The sequence below is a fragment of the Vicugna pacos genome, chromosome 6, assembly GCF_048564905.1.
Source record: "Vicugna pacos chromosome 6, VicPac4, whole genome shotgun sequence".
Taxonomy (NCBI): Eukaryota; Metazoa; Chordata; class Mammalia; order Artiodactyla; family Camelidae; genus Vicugna; species Vicugna pacos.
In genome coordinates, this window is record NC_132992.1 from 95,375,824 (window position 1) to 95,393,551 (window position 17,728).

At 58.0% G+C, this 17,728-nt stretch overlaps 1 protein-coding gene and 1 pseudogene across 3 annotated transcripts; one reads left to right on the plus strand and one right to left on the minus strand.

Moving 5' to 3' along the window:
- Positions 1-90: 90 nt before the first annotated feature.
- On the minus strand, positions 91-326 carry LOC102528151 (small ribosomal subunit protein eS27-like; annotated as a pseudogene).
- A 9,886-nt stretch (positions 327-10,212) lies between these two features.
- On the plus strand, positions 10,213-14,004 carry TMEM121 (transmembrane protein 121). 3 transcript variants are annotated; one of them, XM_072964011.1, is made up of 2 exons: positions 10,213-10,317; positions 12,518-14,004. In XM_072964011.1, the coding sequence occupies exon 2, from the start codon at positions 12,648-12,650 to the stop codon at positions 13,602-13,604; it is 957 nt and encodes a 318-aa protein (XP_072820112.1). In that variant the 5' UTR covers positions 10,213-10,317; positions 12,518-12,647; the 3' UTR covers positions 13,605-14,004. The 3 variants fall into 3 exon arrangements, with proteins under 3 accessions (XP_072820112.1, XP_072820113.1, XP_072820114.1); XM_072964012.1 differs by having other exon boundaries at positions 10,272-10,321; XM_072964013.1 differs by lacking the exon at positions 10,213-10,317 and adding an exon at positions 10,955-11,087.
- Positions 14,005-17,728: the final 3,724 nt, after the last annotated feature.

Consider the following 17,728-nt stretch of genomic DNA (forward strand, 5'->3'; position numbering starts at 1 on the left):
TGGGAGTGATTTTCTTTTCTTTCTTTTTTTTTTTTAATCCAAAATGTGTTTATTGGGCTGGTTTCCCATCCATCTTGACACAGGATGCTTTTAGTGCTGCGTCCGTCTGAAGGAGCATCCTTCTGTAACTCCTGTAGGCTGCAGAGGACAGCAGAGCAGCCAACACACGAAGCTACTGTTTGTACATGGCTAAAGACGGTGGTGACTGTACAGCGTCCTGGGCGTTTCACACCCATGAAACAGGAGCTGGGGCTCTGCACCAGGCGCTGCTTCTTGCGTTTCCTCTTCTCTTCAGGAGAGGGATGAAGGAGCTTTGCGAGAGGCATGTTCCCGTGGGGAGGTTGTCACCGCTGGAAAGGGGGAGTGATTTTCGAAGACTGCGGATAAGACAGACTCTGTCAAGACTAGAAACCTGCTCATGAAAAGACCCTGTAAGACAGCGAGAGGACCAGGCAGAGCAGCTGTGACATCATAGCCTGTGAAGGGTCGGCAGGAGCAGACAGCTCTCTGTCACTGGGAGAAAGACGGAGGTCACTGAGCAAAACCCTGGGGCAGGCGCTGCGGAGAAGAGGGACCAGGGAGTCAGATGAGTGAGTCATGCGCCTTGGCTGTAACCAGGACGCGCAGAGACACCTGAGTGAGTCTGAGCTCGGGCTGGTGTGCAGGGCTGGGTGGATTCACCCTGGGAGGCTCTCGGCCGTCTCGGGGGCCAGAGCGGAACATGGGAGATCCCACTAGTTGGCCAAGGAGAGTGGACGAGGGAGCACCGTGGTGGGGGCAGCGTGGTGGCCTCCTGGGGTCCGGAGTCAGAAACTCAGAGCCTGAGAAAACACAAGCATGTCGCAGAAGGTGACATACAAGGAGACCTTAAGAAGCAGAACAGCCATGACGCGGGCAGGGGAGGGATTTGCATCCTAGGCGTCACCTCAGGACAGCGAGGGCCGCGCCGCGGGGGCCACGGGGGCCGCGGCGGTCGCAGGTCCTACTTTGACTCACACTCACCAGTGTGGTGTCTGCTGCTTGTGTTGGACATGACATCATGTGCACCCCCGTGGCCGTGCCTGCACACACGCTCTGTCGCCTCCAGCATTATGGTCCTTTGGGCTCCCGGCCTTGCTGCCCGCTGGCTGGCTTCCCTCTTTCTTGTCCTCGTTTGCACTGGGTGACTTTGGATTGACCTTGGCTGCGGGGTGTGGCTGGCTGGGAGGCTGACTGGTCAGGACCACGGTCCCTGCGGGCCCCTGCAGGCTGAGCCTCTGAGTGGATGCCTGAGGGGTGTTCCCAGTGTTCTGCTGAAGTCCAGGTTTAGGTGGAGGGGCCATTTCTTGGTGGCATTTAGGAGAGAAGTCCTGTTGGTGGGCGTGGTTGGTGACCTTGGTCCATAGCTCCCTCCACCGTGTCCTTGCCTGCGGCTGTGGCCACAAGGCTGGCGACCATGCTGTCGTGGCCCTGCACTCCTGGGCCCCCAGCAGGCTCTTGGGTGGTGAGTGCAGTGGCCACTGTCCTCTGTCCCTTCCTGGCCAAGCTGGGCCATTTCTCCATTCATCTGTCAGCTGGGATTCATGGGGTGCCTGATGTGAGCCAGCCCAGGGCTGGGGTAGGGCACAGGGCCACCCGTTGGTGTCAGGGGAGAGAGCAGACACCATAAACGCATGAGCACTAAGGGGACTGGTGGCCATGGATGTGCAGGGTGATGGGGGGCCAGGTGACAGAGGATGGTGGTCAGAGGAGTCCTGCCTGGAGGCGGGAGGGAAATCTGAGGCCTGAAGGAGGGGAGGGCAGGACGCCGAGTGTCCCGGGGTGGGGGGTCCAGGCCGAGGAGACGAGGTGAAATGAGGGGCTGCGTGGGGTGTGCCAGGGAGGAGGTAGGGTGTGAGCTCAGACAGGAGGCTGGGGAGGGGCAAGGGCTGCAGACCCCCGTGGCCCCAGGTCAGGATTTTGGAGCGTCTTCTGAGCAGGGTGGAGGGCCTGTCTTCACTGTGAAAGGCCTCCTGCGCCGCTGCGGGCAGAGCTGGGGTTCAGCCAGAGGGCAGGTGAGGGTGCTGCCCTGGGGCCCGGTGGTTCTGGTAGATTTGGGGTCTGGTCTGAGGCTCTCTTGGCTGTGGGGCATGTGAGCCGGCAGCTCGTGTTTTAAGTTTCAAGTTGTTTCTTTTCTGGTTTGCTTATGGTCTTTATTTACAATTCCCAACTTTCTTCCCCTTTCCTTTCAGGGACAGTTTTTTTCCCATTGTGGTAAAAAGCACATAGCATTAAGTTTACCACCTTGGCCATTTTTAAGTGTACAGTTCAGTTGTGTTTTGTGTATTCACGTTGTTGTGCTACAGACATCCAGAACTGTTTGCATCCTGCAGCCCTGAAACGCTGTCCCCACTGAACACCGACCCCTCCGCCAGCCCCTGGCGACCACTCTGCTTCCAGTTCCTGCGATTCTGACTACTTGAGATACTTCACTTGAGTGGAATCAGACAGGATCTGTCCGTTTGGGACTGCCTTATTTCACTCAGCACAAAGTCCTCGAGGTTCATCCATGTTTTAGCAGGAATCAGGATTTCCTGCCTTTTTACGGCTGAAAAATATTCCTTTTATGGGTGGACCTCAGGAGGCATCTCCACTCAGATTTCTGTGGACATCTGGGTTGCTCCCAGCTCTTGGCTACTGTGAATGAGGCTATGGTGACCATGAGGGTGCAGACGCTCCTTTCTAGTCTGGTTTTATCAGGTTTCCAGGCTGTCCAGAACCAGGTGTGGGCAGGATGGGGACAGTTGTGCAGTCCCCAGAGACCCTGGAGGGGCACCAGGTGCAGGACCAGCTGGCACCCGGGGCGTCTCCCTTGGGCGGAGCACAGCAGTGGAGGTCAGCCCTCCCCAGCAGTCGTTTCTTGGGACCCGATTGTTTCGGCAGCTGGCATCACCACAACCCAGGCTCCTGCTCTTCCTCAGTTCACGGGGTGCGTTAACGGCTCGGTAATTTTTTCACAGTGCCCCTTGGTCCAAAGAAATACCTAACACTTGTGTTTATTAGGACGAAAGGACTTACTAAGTATTTAGGGGCTCACAACCTAGTAGTAGCAGAGTGGAAAACAAAACCAAAACCAAAAATAAATGAACACACAAACTGAAAAAAACCCAAAACCTTTAATTCTTCAATAACTACAACCGCTTATTAATAGGATGTCTGAAATGGTCAGACTCCATAAAACTTCTCAAACCTTAATCAGATGGGACACTGCCACCTGAGTTACCTGATCCACGAGGATTTTGGCCAGATGTTTGCTTCTTATTCCAGCCACTGCTGCTAAGCCAGCTTTGCAAAGAGGTTTCCTGGAAAGGAAAGCAGTGCAATCTAGCACTGAAACTCTGAGCTCATCTGCGTCGTTCACCAGGTGTCTGTCTGACATGGTGTGTATTCCTGTGTTTCCCTCAAAAGTTTAAAATACACTGTAGCACCCCTGAGAACTCTCTATGGCACCCGGTGGTGCCTTGGCACACAGTTTGGGAACTGCGGCCCTAATTAATGCAAGTCTGTGTGTTTTCCCATTTTGTTTCATTTCTACTTTGCATTGTGTGTGTGTGTGTGTGTGTGTGTGTGTGTTTAATGGAGATGCTGGGGATTGCACCCAGGACCTCATGCATGCTAAGCGTGCACCCTACCACTGAGCTATATCACCCCCCACCTCCCCAAATCTCTCTTTCTTTGTAAGGATGCTAGCCCTTGGATTTAGTGCCCACCCCAATCCAGTATGACCTCCATTTGGGTTGAGTGCATCTGCAGAGACTATTTCCAGGAGAGGTGTTGGGAGCAGGACTTCAGCATATCTCTTCTGGGTCATTATTTAACCCACAACAGATCCCTTCCTTATGGCATACATTAAATTTAGCTAAAAGTGGATCATAGACCTAAATCTAAAGCCTAAACCTATGAAACTCTTGGAAGAAAACATAGGGGAAAATTCTTATGACCTAGGGTTAGGCACAACCTTCTTAGATCTGATGCCAAAAGCACAGGCAACAAAAGATGAGGTAGATAAACTGGATTTCGTCAGAAGTTTTTATGCTTCAGAAGAGACCATCACAACAGCTGAAAAGAGAACTCACAGAATTGGAGAAAAATTTTGCAACTTCCATGTCTCTGGTAAGAGACTTGTATCCAAAATATAAACAGAACTCATTCCTACAGCTCAACAGTAAAAAGGCAATAACTCAATGGAAAAGCATGCAAAGGACTTGAGCAGACATTTCTCCAAAGAGGATGCACACTTGATCAATAAGCACATGAAAAGATGCCCAGCGTCATCAGCCGCAGGGGAGACACAAGCTGAAACTCCAACCACAGTGAGATAAGTGCCCCTTCACTCACGGGGATGGCTACGGCATCCTGACAGTAACAACTGCTGGCGAGCATGTGAAGCAACTGGAACTGTTATACGTTGCTGGTGGGAATGGAACATGGTCAGCAAAACAGTTGGTAGTTCCTCAAAATGTTAAACATGGAGTTACATATACCCAGCAATTCCATCCCTGGGTATCATCCTCAAGAGAAATGAAAACGTGTCCACATATAAATTTGCACAAAGTATTCACTGAAGCATTATTCATTACAGCCGAAAAGTGGGAACAACCTGAATGTCTATCCACTGATGAACAGATAATAAAATGAATACTGGAATAAATAATGGAATGTTATTTGGCAGTAAAAAAGAATAAAATAGTAGCACATACTCCAACATGGATGAATCTTGAATGCTTCTTGCTTAGTAAAAGAAGGAAGTCACAAGCCCCCATGTTGTATGGTTCTGTTTGTATGAAGTGCCCGAGAGGAAAATCCGCAGGGTCAGGAAGGAGGTTGCTGGTTACCAGAGGCTGGGGAAAGCGGGAAAGGACTGGAGAGTGACTGCCAGTGAGCCTGGGGCTTATCTCTAGGGTGATGAACATGCTCTAGGATTATGATGTGCGTGAATATTCTAAAAACCATTGAATTGTAAACTTCAAATGTGTGAATTGTACGGTATGTGACTGTATCATAATAAAGCTGTTAAAAAATCAATTGGCCACGTTGGTGTGTGTTTAATTCCACACCTCATTTTGTTCCATTGATCTGTCTCTTTGCCATTACAGGCAGTTTTGGTTACTTCATCTTTACAGTAAGTCTTAAACTTGGTTTGTGAGAGTCCTCCAACTTTCCCCTTCTTCTCCAGAGTTGTTTTGCCCATTGTGGTTCCTTCACATTTCTACGTAAACTTTAGAATCAGCTTGTCTATGTCTATAACATTTTGTCCACGGATTTCGATTGGTATTGCATTGAATCTGTGGGTCATTTTGGAGGAGAACTGGCATCTTAACCACACTGAATCTTCCATCTCACGAACACAATTTTCCTCTCCATTTATTTAGGACTTGCTTTCTCTCATCAGTGTTTTGCAGTTTTCAGCATGCAAATCCTGTACATGCTTTGTCAGACTTATTCCAAAGTATTTAATTTTGGAGTGAGCTAAAGTAAATGTTATGGCTTTAAAAATTTTAATTTTCCATTGTTTGCTTTCAGCAGAGGCAGGATTGAGGTGGTTTTGACCTTGTATCCTGCAACCTTGCTAACCTCACTTACTAGCACGCGGATATTTTTTGTTTTTTGTAGAATTTTTGGGATTTTCTACATAGACTTTCGTGTCATCTCTGAATAGAGAGAGTCTATTTCTTCCTTCTATTCTGTATGTCATTTGTTTATTTTTCTTGCTTTATTGCCTTGGCTAGGACTGCAGGCACGATAGTGAATAGTGGTGGACTGGGGGATATCTCTGCCTTATTTCTGATCTTAGGGCAAAGCGCCTTGTCTTTTCACGTTGGCTGTCGTTCTGTTTTGTTTTGTTTTGAAGATGCCCTTTATTAAGTAAAATGTCTCCTATTTCTAGTTTGCTGAGAGTGTTTATCATGGATGGATACTGAATTCTGTCAACCTTTTTCTCTGCATGAATTGGTATGATCACATGGTTTTTTCTTTAGACTGCTAGGATGGTAGGTCACACTGATTTATTTTCACATGCCGAGCCAGCCTTGTTCTCCTGTGATGACCTCCGTGTGGTTGTGGTACTCCTTTGATTTTGTTTTTTATGTTGCTCAGTTCTCTCTGCTGGTACTTCGCTGAGGATTTTTGCATCACTGTGGCCTGGGTGGCTGTTGGTCTTTTCCCTTGTGGGTTGGATTTTCCTGGTTCTTCACAGGCAGAGTCATTTCGGATTGTGTCCTGCACATTCGGACATTACGTTATGAACATCTGGTCTTGTTTAAATCCCACTGAGACGGCGGTATTTTTGTTTCAGTGCGCAGTCAACCCTGCTGCGTTCAGGCTGCGAACTCCAAGTCGCCTTCTGTGGGCAGCGGTTTCAGCGTCCGTTGTTTTTGCAGTGTTGTTTGGATCTGTCTTGTGCGGGCGCGGCCCAGCGGCCAGCGGGGGACTCGGGCAGCGCTGTGTCCTGTAGTTCAGTTTTCAGGCTGGGTGTGACGACTGGGATCGGACCCAGGCACACAGAGCGGGGGTTGAGCCCACAAGTCACCAGCAACCTCACGTGTTGCTTGCTGCTGCAGCCTCCCCTCCATCACATCTCCGTTACTTTCTGGCTCCAGGGGGCTCCCCCTTCCAGCCCCAAGGTGGACGTCTGGGGTCTTAGTCACCCCATCTTCTGCACACTCCCTGTGACTGTCCCTGCATCTTGAGACAGAGCAGGGCCTGGCTCTCTCCGCCCCGCAAAACAAGAGGGTCCTGCCTCCTGGGACCATGCCTCCTCTCACCAGAGGGAGAGAAGGTCCTCTCCTTAAAATGGTGCTTGTGAACCCGCTGCCTTGACCGCAGCCTGGGTGGGACTGCCTGCATCGGCCATGTTTACTTCACCTCACAAAAGGGGACCAAAGAGACGTAAAAGAGAAACACAGCGAGCAAATACAAATCCTTGGTCTCGATTCAGCCACTCTCCCTGTCTTACCGCATTTGGATTATCCTTATGGAAGTGTGTGTGCTTAAGTGTACTTAAAAATTTTTTTGGGGGGTGCGGAGATATTTATTTATGTATGTATTTATTTTAATGGAGGTGCTAGGGATTGAACCCAGGACTTCATGCATGCTAAGCATGTGCTCTACCTCAGCTCTACCCTCCCCCTTGTACATTTTATTCTGGACCGTTTGGAGGTAAACTCCAGGCACCATGACAGTTCATCCGGCCCTTCATCACCAGTCGCTGGGGAACAGGACGGTCTCCCAGGTGAGTAGTGCTCACACAGAGACCCCCGCAGTCATCTGCACGCCACCTTCCTTCGGTGGGTAAGTGCCTGATCTCTTCCTATCGTTTCCCTGTCTACTCTGTTGTCATTCCCACGTGTTCTTGTAAACAGTATCTATTTTGATTAAAAAAAAAATAATCAGAGGGGAGGGTATAGCTCAGTGGCAGAGCACATGCTTAGCACGCACGAAGTCCTAGGTTCAATCCCCAGTACCTCCCTTAAAAAATAAAGAAATAAAAATAAATAAACCTAATTAACTCCCCCTGAAAAAATAAACAAAAAGTAGACATTAAAAAAAAATCAGACCAATCCTCTTGGTCTTTCAATGGGGGCAGTAAAGTCCATTTGCATCTAACGTAATTGCTGATGTATTAGCGTTTAAATCTGCCATCTTTAGAAGTTTTCCAACTTCTGCAGCTGCTCTATTTTCTCTCTTTTCTTGTCTTTTGGGATGATTCTTTTTTGGGGGTGGTGGTGGCGAAAGTAATTAGGTTTGTTGGTTTGTTTGTTTATTTCTTGGTGGAGGTACTGGGGATTGAACCCAGGACCATGTGCATGCTAAGCAGGCACTCTACCGCTGAGCTACACCCTTGCCCACTAGCTAGGGTTAGGGTTAGGGTTATACCCTCCCCCTCCCAGGATTGATTCTTAAAAAACTCCATTAGTTTCTTCCTACATGTTTGCAACTTAACAATCCATGTATCCCTTCGGTGCTGCAGTTGGAAGTTACAGGTGCTTCCTTGCCTGTCCAGCGTTAATCAGAACCCTCCTCTCCATTTCACTCTTGCTTTATGGGCTATTGCTGGTTTGCATTTTTAGTTCACGTCTTCTAAAACATTTTAGTCCCTAAACATTTCATGACTATCACACAGTCTGTGTTCGTGCAGATTTCCCCACATATTTGCCATGTCCTGCACTCTGTTTTGCTTCTCGCCTCCCTGAACTCATGTGGGATCCTTCTCTTTGCCCAGAGTGCATCCTGTAGCAAGCTTGCTACAGCAAACTCTGCCTCTAAGACTGATTTTAGGTCAGCTATTGTATTAGTGACCGACTGCTGCTGTAACAAGGTGCCACAAATGAAGGCAACACGTTTCCAGTCTCACAGTTCTGCAATCTCATTGGGCTAAAATTCAGGCTGGTTCCTTCTGGAAACTCTAGGGCACAATTCATTTCCTCAGCTTTTCCAGCTTTTAGAGGAACCTGTGTTTCTTGGCTGCTGGCCACTCCCTCCAAGTCAGGGCGCAGCATCTTAAATATCTCCGACTCTCATACCTCTGTCCCTGTCCAATAAGGCCACGCATGATGACAGTGGGCCCATCTGATAATCTGGGGTGATCCCCTGTCACAATGCCATTAACTGAATCACACTCTCCAGAGGGGGCCCGGTATGTGTCCCAGGTGTTCTGGGCCCGGCCCTGGCGTCGGACACACAGACAGCAGGGTCAGAGGCGAGAACCAGGGCTGGGTGTTTAGGGGTGTGTGTGAATGCAGAGCACTGGCTCAGGCACACAGGTTTTGGGTTAAAGAGCGGGTTTTTGGAGCAGCACTTGGGAGAGGTGTGGGAGGCAGAGGGAGAGAGGCAGCAGAGAAGGGCCGGGTGGCTGGGGGGCAGTCCCTCCCAGAGAGTGGAGAGGGGAGGGAGTGGGTGGCCATGCGGGCACAGGGGACCCTGGAGCTGCTTTTGGCCTGCATCTGCCTCCCAGACCTGCCAGGGTGGGTCTGCCGGGTGGTGGCTGGCGGTGCCCACTGACCAGACGGAGCCCTGGGTCTCCTCTACCTCCTCCATCTATGCTGTTACACCCTTTGTCCCTGGAGGCAGGGAGGCATCTGAAGGCCTACCTGGGGAAGGTGAACCATCCCTGTGGGATCTGGGCACAGAAACAGCTTTGGGATCCTGACTGTGCTTCCTCCAGGGAGAGCAAGTGTGTGAGTGGCTGTGGGGGCTGGCACCCCTTCCCCATCCACCTGCCTGAGGGCTCAGCCCAAGAGCACCTGGGCGCCTCCCCTATGCCCCGGGGCAACTTGTCCTCACTTCCCACTGGTCTCCATGTATGCCTGACCCCCAGTGCTGACAGACAGACAGCACCAGGTCCGGTCACCTGCACAGACCCGGGACCCAAGCACCGGCACAGGCTCCACCACCTGTGTGGACCCAGGCACCTACTCGGGGCCCCAGTGCAAGCACACCAGGCGTGACTGGGACCCGGGGTGTCCCTTCACCTCTTTGACCTGGTCTGCTCCTCTGTCAGAGGCCCGCAGGCAGGAAACCAGTCCGCTCCTCCCCTCCTCCATGCTGGAGTGGACACGGCTGGGATGTTGGGGGTGCTCAGTGAGGACAGTGTTTGGGGAAAGAAGCCAGGGCCTCTGAAGCCTAGCGTGCCCCCTGGACGTTTGGAAAAGAGGATGAGGGCAGCCCACTGTCCCTGTTCTCCGTTCTCAGTTCCCAGAAAAAACCCGAGAAGGCTGGAGAAATCCAGGACGCAAGGCTCTCTGGGACGTGGCACAATGTCCCTAAACAAGGGCCAGTGGGGCCACCTGCAGATAGTGGGTGGTCAGCCCGGCCGCCACGTCGGGGCTAGCTCCGCGGGTAGGGCACTGGGTCCCGCAGGCCCCCTGTCGCAGGCAATTGGGGTTACCCTGGCTTGCGGCCGGGGTGAGGGCTGCCGCGGAATTTCAGGCTGTGAGCAGAACTGAGGCGCCTGTTACGCGAATCTCCGGGTGCGGTGAGGAGAGTGGAGAGGACACTTCCTGAGGCCTGCGTGGACTCGGCTTCCCAGCGCCATCCCTCCAGGGCGCCGCTGCTGCGCAGTGCTGTCGCCGTGGTAACCAGCGCTGCGGAGGGGGCGGGGGCGCGGGGACCCCAGTCCCGGTCTGGCAGGCGCAGGGGGCGGGGAGCGCGGGGCGGGGCCTCGAGCCGGGGGCGGGGCGCGCGGGCGCGCGGGCAGGGGGCGCAGCCGAGCCGAGAGGAGCGCGGCCTCTGTTCCGCGCACAGACAGGCTCCGCGGGGCCGGCCCCGGCGCAGCGCAGCGCAGCATCTGGCCCGCGGCGGGTAGGTGCGAGCAGGGCGCGCGGGCCGGGGGCGCCCGGTGACCCCCGACCACAGGCGCGATGGGATGCAGGGGCGGCGCTGCAGGGGTGAGGCCTGGGAGGAGGGAGGGCCGGGACCAGGCCCTGTCGGGGGAGAGGGCGGTGGGGGCAGAGGAGCGGAGATACAGCCTGCGGGAGTGGCCCAACCCCGTCGCCGCCCTCTGTCCAATCGAGCTGAGGGAGGGCGCTCCCTTCCTCGCCCCCTGCCACCCCTTGTGGGCACTGAGGTGTGGTTGGGGTAGGGGGGGCGTGCAAGGCGCCGGGGAAGAGGCGGGCTGTGAGGGGCCCGGAGGCTCCAGAGTCTGTGAGGACCAGGCAGTGAGGCATGCAGGGGCACCAGGGCGGGCACACGATGGCCAGGGCAGCAGGGCCTGGGGCCAGTCCCCAGGGAGAGGCCTGGGCAGGGCGTGGGGGAGGGGTGGTCAGGCCCTGGCTCTGGCTTCCTGGGGGCCAGGGGCTGGGGCTCCCTCTGTGAGCTCCCATCGGGATGGAGTCTGTGCCTGCATCCTTAGCCTTCTGCCCATGTTTGATGAGTGACTGAGGGAGTGCAAACGCCGTGGAGTGGGTGAGGAGGGAAGGGCTGGTGGTGCAGGGGTTATTTGGCTAGTTGCCCTGGCGGAGTGCTGGGATGAAGGAAATTCCCAGGCCGCTGCTGCAGCCACAGGAAGCCCAGGTGCCGGCGTCGGGGGCTTCGTGGGTCAAGCGTGTCCTCCCAGTGGGGGCGAAAATGGGGTATGTGTGTGTGGTGGGGGGAGCAGGGGCTCCTGGAAGTGAGGAGGCCCGGGGAATAGGCTGACGGCCCTTCCAAGGCACTTTCTGCTCCACGTGTCCGGGCTCAGAGTGGTTGAGGGGTCCTGGGTGTGGCAGCAGGGACCCTGGAAGGCGGTGCTGGGTGGGGTAGCAGCAACAATGAGGCTTGGGGTGGGAGCCCCCTCTTGGAAGGGGGCCTCCTTCCCCAGGCAGTGGGGGCTGCGATGTCACCAGGGGTAGGCCGAACACCCACTCCACAGTCACGGGCAACATTAAATTTTATGTCCTTGTCTAGACAGGGCAGTAAACAGAGCCTAGGGGCCAGGAGTGTTGTGGGAGGGGCCGGAGAGGTGGGGAGCCTGGCTGGGAGTGAGCCTGCACCTGACTTTCCGGTGGGCGAGGTCGTGGAGCCTCCATCATCCCCCTGGGTGTGAACGGGCGCAGGTGTGGGGACCCAGAGTCTGGTGTGAGACTCTGACCAGCACAGCCATGACAACCAGTGCCCCGGGTGTGAGAGAGGTGCAGGGGCCTGCGGAACACAAAGCAGGCCCAGGTAGACGTTAGCAGAAGGCAGGCTTCCTGAGATTGCCCCAGAGGTGCATGGGGAGGGAGCGGCAGACGGACCACCCCTCCGCCACGAGCAGCGCAGCGTGGGTGAGCTGGCTTGGGTGCGGGGGGATGTACATGGCAGGGGCCGCTGCCAGGACAGAGGCCTCCCAGGGCAAGAGGGAGCCACTGTGGGAGCAGGGCTGAGAATGGTCCACACGCCCTGTGGACAGTGGACCGTGGGGGAGACTGAGTCGGCTGGGGCAGGGAGGAAAGAGGCTGGGGCTGCGAGGCAGGGGTAGGGAGGCACGGAGAGGCTGATGGGATGGAATCCTCAGGACTTGGCTGACTCTCAGTCCTGGATCAGAAAAGCTGTCCAGGGCCCTGGCTCCCGGTCTGGGACTTGTTCGCTGCCTCCAGCCTGCCCTGAGCGCGCAGAGCGAAGGGCGCAGGCCCGCCTCCCCACCCAGTGCGGCGCGGGGAGAGAGGACGCCCGAGCTCCCGCGGGAGTGGCCTCGGGCCAGAACCCCGGGCGCGGGGCCCAGGCCACCAGAGCCGGAGAGACGGCGGCGTGGGCCCAGCAGGGACAAACCACCGGGGCCTCGGGGACACGCGCGGCGGCAGGAAGCCACTTCCGTTCCATTTCCTCCCTGGCGGTGGCGGGAATGAGGTCTTGGGTCTCAGGTGGGGCTCCAGCGCCCCCTGGAGGCCCCGCTCCGGCTTGCGGTCCCTAGTGGGCGCATCGGCGCCTGCGTGCGGCAGAGGCCTCGGGCCCAGGGTGGGGACAGCGCCCCTCGCAGGAAGCACGCTGCGGGGGTGGGGGAGGCTACCCCCTCCGCATTCTGACTCTGCTCTGATCTCCTCAGGTTCCGAGCTGGGCGGCTGGACAGGCCCCGCGCCATGCCCGAGGGCTGAGAGCCGCCGCCGCCGCCGCAGGGCCTCGTCCCGCCTCGCGTGGGGGCGCGCGCGCCCAGGTCGGGGCCCCGGCGGCCGACCATGGTGCTGCCGCCCCCGGACCGGCGCCACGTGTGCCTGACCACCTTGGTGATCATGGGCAGCATGGCGGTCATGGACGCGTACCTGGTGGAGCAGAACCAGGGCCCGCGCAAGATCGGCGTGTGCATCATCGTGCTGGTAGGCGACGTGTGCTTCCTGCTGGTGCTGCGCTACGTGGCCGTGTGGGTGGGCGCCGAGGTGCGCACGGCCAAGCGCGGCTATGCCATGATCCTCTGGTTTCTCTACATCTTCGTGCTGGAGATCAAGCTCTACTTCATCTTCCAGAACTACAAGGCGGCGCGGCGCGGCGCGGCCGACCCGGTGGCGCGCAAGGCGCTGACGCTGCTGCTGTCGGTGTGTGTGCCTGGCCTCTTCCTGCTGCTCGTGGCGCTCGACCGCATGGAGTACGTGCGCACCTTCCGGAAGCGCGAGGACCTGCGCGGCCGCCTCTTCTGGGTGGCGTTGGACCTGCTGGACCTGCTGGACATGCAGGCCAACCTGTGGGAGCCGCCGCGCACGGGTCTGCCACTGTGGGCCGAGGGCCTCACCTTCTTCTACTGCTACATGCTGCTGCTGGTGCTGCCATGCGTGGCGCTGAGCGAGGTCAGCATGCAGGGCGAGCACATCGCGCCGCAGAAGATGATGCTCTACCCGGTGCTCAGCCTTGCCACCGTCAACGTGGTGGCCGTGCTGGCGCGCGCCGCCAACATGGCGCTCTTCCGCGACAGCCGCGTCTCGGCCATCTTCGTGGGCAAGAACGTGGTGGCGCTCGCCACCAAAGCCTGCACCTTCCTCGAGTACCGCCGCCAGGTGCGCGACTTCCCGCCGCCCGCGCTGGCGCTGGAGCTGCAGCCGCCGCCCCCGCAGCGCAACTCCGTGCCCGCGCCGCAGCCGCTGCACGGCCCGCCGGGCCGTCCCCACGGGCCCTCGCCCACGCGCGACGCCCTGGACACGTGACAGGGCCCTCGCGGCCCCCCGCGGAACCTCGGGGCGTTGAGACGCGTGGCGGCAGGTGCGCGCTTTGCATGGGATGGGGTGGGGGCGGGGGCTCCCCAAGGGGCCGGGTGTAGTGAGCGCCAGTCCCTGGTGGCCCCCCCCCCCGCGGCCTCTTCATCTCAGGAATCCCTCGGACCTCAGCCTCCTCCAGCCCGCCCCAGCGTGTGGGCAGCTGTGTGCGGCCTAAGCCAGGGCAGAAGGGCCCCGCCCCTGCCTACTGGGGGCCTGGGTGGGAAGGGAGGACAGAGTGGGCGGAGGTCTGGTCCCTTGGGGGTCCCTCGGTGGGGGCCTCTGGCTCAGAGTTTGGGGCCAAGGAGGCCTCTGTCATTTTAAAGACCCGTGTTTACAGTTTTGTATGGAACGTGCCACTGCTCTGCCTGTTTGATGCGTCCAGTCTGACAGCTGGGGAGGGAGGTGGGAGGGGCCGGATGTGAGTGCGTGACAGTGGGGGTGCTAGGCCAGACCACTTTCAGGACCTCCTCCCCAGGCCGCTCTCTGGAGCTCCTGGGTGGAGGACCATTGCTGATCCGACCCAAAGACACGGTCCCTCCAACCTCACTGTCCCCACCTCCAGAGGTACCATAACCCTTAACTTCGCTCTTCCTGGAATACCGCAACCCATCCCTCACCCCAGGGATGCGCTGGCTCCACACCTCAGACCCGTAAGTGTCTCAGGCCCCTGGCTCTTCTCCAGTGACCGCGGGCTCCCCCAGCCCAGGACAGTTGGAAGCCACATGGGACCAGGCAGAGGCTTTGCTCCCCGTGGACGGTGCAGCGGCAGGTCAGGAGCGTGGAGCCTGGCCCAGAGGCCCATGGCGCCAGCAGCAGCAGGGGCGCAGGCAGCGTGGGGCCCTGGAGTAGCAGAGAGGATGCCTTGTCGCGAGAGCGCACAGCGCTTAAGTCCACCTGCAGGGCTCTACCCTGATCTCCACCTGGACGCCTTCACTTGTGGTGTGACCTGGGCACTCTGCAGGCTCAGGAGGTCTCGGTAGCCTCTGGGGAGGGGCCCTTTACCTCGGGCCTTGCAAGGCTGTGGACGAGGCTGTCTGGGCGGTGGTCACGCACATCTCGACAGGGGGCGCTGTCGCGCGGATCCGCCCCACCCTCCGCCGGAGCCCCGCGGCGATCCAGGCGCGTGCCTGCATTGCCCGATGGCAGCGCCCAGTGCCCCTGCCGCCCGAACGTGCCCAGAGCCAGACGCTCCCAAAAGGGTCCCTTCTGAGCCCCCGTCTTGCAAACGGCCGCAGTTCAGGGCGTGGCCTCCGTGAGCAGGCGGCGCTCCTCCCTGCCCCGACCCCCTTGCCGCCATTTGGAGTCTGGCCTTCTGGAGTCACTTGCCTCCCAAGCAGGTGGCCTCTGGGCGGCTGTCTTTGGGTGCGCAGGGACTGCCGTGGCAACAGACCTGCCCTTGCCCCGAAACCGCCCGGTGGTCCCGCCCTCTGACCACGCCCTCAGTGAGCCATCCAGCCTCCTCTATGCGCGCGCGGAGACCAGGCAGGTGGGCGGTGGGAGGGCCCGAGGGTTCGGTGGGAGTCGCCCTGGGAAGGCCCAGGGGCTGTGAGGCCACTGGGTCAGTGGGCCAGGCTGTGGGTTGGGGGTGGGGCAGTTGGTGAGGCCTTCTCCCCCTAAGGCTAGTGCCGGCCCATCCAGTCCCCTCCTGGTCTCTGCTGCCCTATCGGGGACGGCAGGGAGTATGTGTGGAAGAGCGGAGTCGGACCAGTTCTAGGTTCCTGACTCCTCTCCTGACAGCCTGTTTTGGGCTCCCGCCTGTTCCTGGAGGAACCCCTTACTGGCCTCGCGTCGCGGACTGGTGATGGGGAACAGTGCTCTGGGGTGGGCTTTGCTTCAAGGCTCCAGTCAGGTGACAGAAGTGGGAACTGGCATCCTCCGGCTTAGCTTACTCCCAGGCGGAGAAGAAAACCTCAGGGTCTCATGAGACCCCAGGCTCACCCCAGTCCTCCTGGGCTTCAGTGCGGGTCATTGCCTGCCACCTTCGCCTCCACTGGCCTCCCTGGCCTCGTGGTGCCAGGGACACTGGTCCTGACTCGGTTTAATGGTCCGTGTGTCCCCGACTGTCTCTGAGGGTGTCTGAATGAGACCCCGGGCCAGCACCTGCGGTTTTCATGACCAGAGCCATTGTCTGGTCTTGGCCTGAGGTGTCTGCCCCTGGGTTTGCCTTGGGAACAGGATGGGGGCCTGCCGCATTCCAGCCTTCCCTTCCTGACTTCCATAGGTGCCCACAGTGGTCAGATGTTACACTGAAGACGGCCAGTTGGCCCCTTGTCCGTCATCACTTCATTCATGAGCTCACAGGCCCTGATGGAGTGCCCATGCCCTGCTAAGCCCAGGCAGAGACCATCCCTGAGCACATGGGAGGCGGGCGCACGGGGCCGCCAGACTGTAGGGGTACCTGCAGGGAGGCGTCTGGGCTGGGAGGCCTTCCTGAGATGGGGTTGGAGTAGCCTGGGGTGGGAGAGGCCTGAAAGGATCCTGGTGGGCAAGGGGCCATGAGGTGGTGGGGCAGGGGCTCGGGTTTGGGACCCTGCCAGTTCTGTCCCAAGTGGGGAGTAGTGAGGTTGGAGCGGCGCTGGAGGAGGTCACCATGCGGGGACACTGGTGGCCCTCAGCCAGCTCAGCACTGCGGGCGAGAAAGTCAGCGGGACATGGAGAGGCTCAGGGAGGTGGGCTGCGGGGCTTGGGGACCCAGTGGGTGTGGGGGAAGGTCAAGGAGGTGATGGGGAGGACCTCAGGCCTGAGCCACCATATGGGCACGTTTCCTTAGACGGGAGGACTGCAGGGTGGGAGGTCACACAGGAGTTCTGGGGGAACTGAGAATTTCATTTCGTGTGAGGCACCCATGTGGAGGTGACTACTGGACATGTGTGTGTGTGTGTCCATCTCAGAAGAGGGCCTGGGGCGGGAGGGGCCCCAGAGCAAGGAAACAACAGGTTGAGACCCAACCCCCTAGACTCACGGTGAGACAGGGAAGGGGTCAGCAGAGCGGCCGGAGGGGTGGGGAGTGGGCAGCTGACAGGAGGAGGGGGTGGTGTCCAGCGCCGGGTGAGCAGAGTCACCTGTCAGGTCAGCAAGGATGCCCTGTCGACTGGACAGAACAGTGTCTGTAGATTGGGGGTGACACTCCTCTTGAGTGAATTCACTAGTGAGTGGGCAGGAGAGTGGACACCAGATGTGGCCCAAGTACCTAGGGAGGTTTGGCAGGGAGGGGGAGGGGCGGTGGGCAGGGCCTGCGCAGTGTGGGTCATGGTTCCGGGAAGGGTGTTTCCAGGTGCTGTGCCCTTCCTGCAGGTCTAGCCTCCCTGTGCCATCACGAGGGGACTTTCTGCCCTGCAGCCATTCTCCTCCCAGGCCACATCCTTCCCCCAGACCCCCAGACCACTGCGGATGGAGAGCTGGTGGAGGGTCAGAGGAGAAGACCTGGATACAGTAACCGCGTTTGTGGTTGGCGATCCAGGCCAGCATCCCAGAGTGGGACTCACTCTCCTCAAGCTTAAGCAGCCCCCGTCTCCAAGTGCCTGGGGAGCTGGCCCCTCCAGGGTCTATGTGCCCCCAGGAGTGTCTTGGGCCCCAGCCCTGTGCCCCTGGACTGCTGGGCTCTGCCTGTCGGTTCTCAGAAAGCCCCAGCTGAGAACATCCCCCAGAGAGCTCGCCAGTAGCATGTTTCCAGGTGAAGGTGACATTCCTTATCCTGCTCGGAGCTGAAGTCCTCCCAGGGTAGCGTCCGTGAGCTGGCCATGTCATGCAGGACCCAGGCTCTGTCTGACTTTATTTCCCATCTTGGAGGGTTGGCTACACTCCCCCAAGTTGGTCCAAGGGGCTACGGCAGCACCAAGCCTCATGTCATCTCAAGAACAGCTTCTAAATCCCAGAAAGAGAGGACAGGGGCTCACCTACTGGTGGGGAAGCCCCTCTCGGAAGCTCCCAGTGTGGGACACTCAGCTGCCCTGGTCCAGAACTGGTTCCCATGACAGTTGTGTACTGCGGGCTGGCCACGGGAGCCGGGTACCTGTCCTTTGGGGCCTGGGGGCTTGTCTCCTTCCCTGGAGCCAGGGACCTCCGTGTCCCCT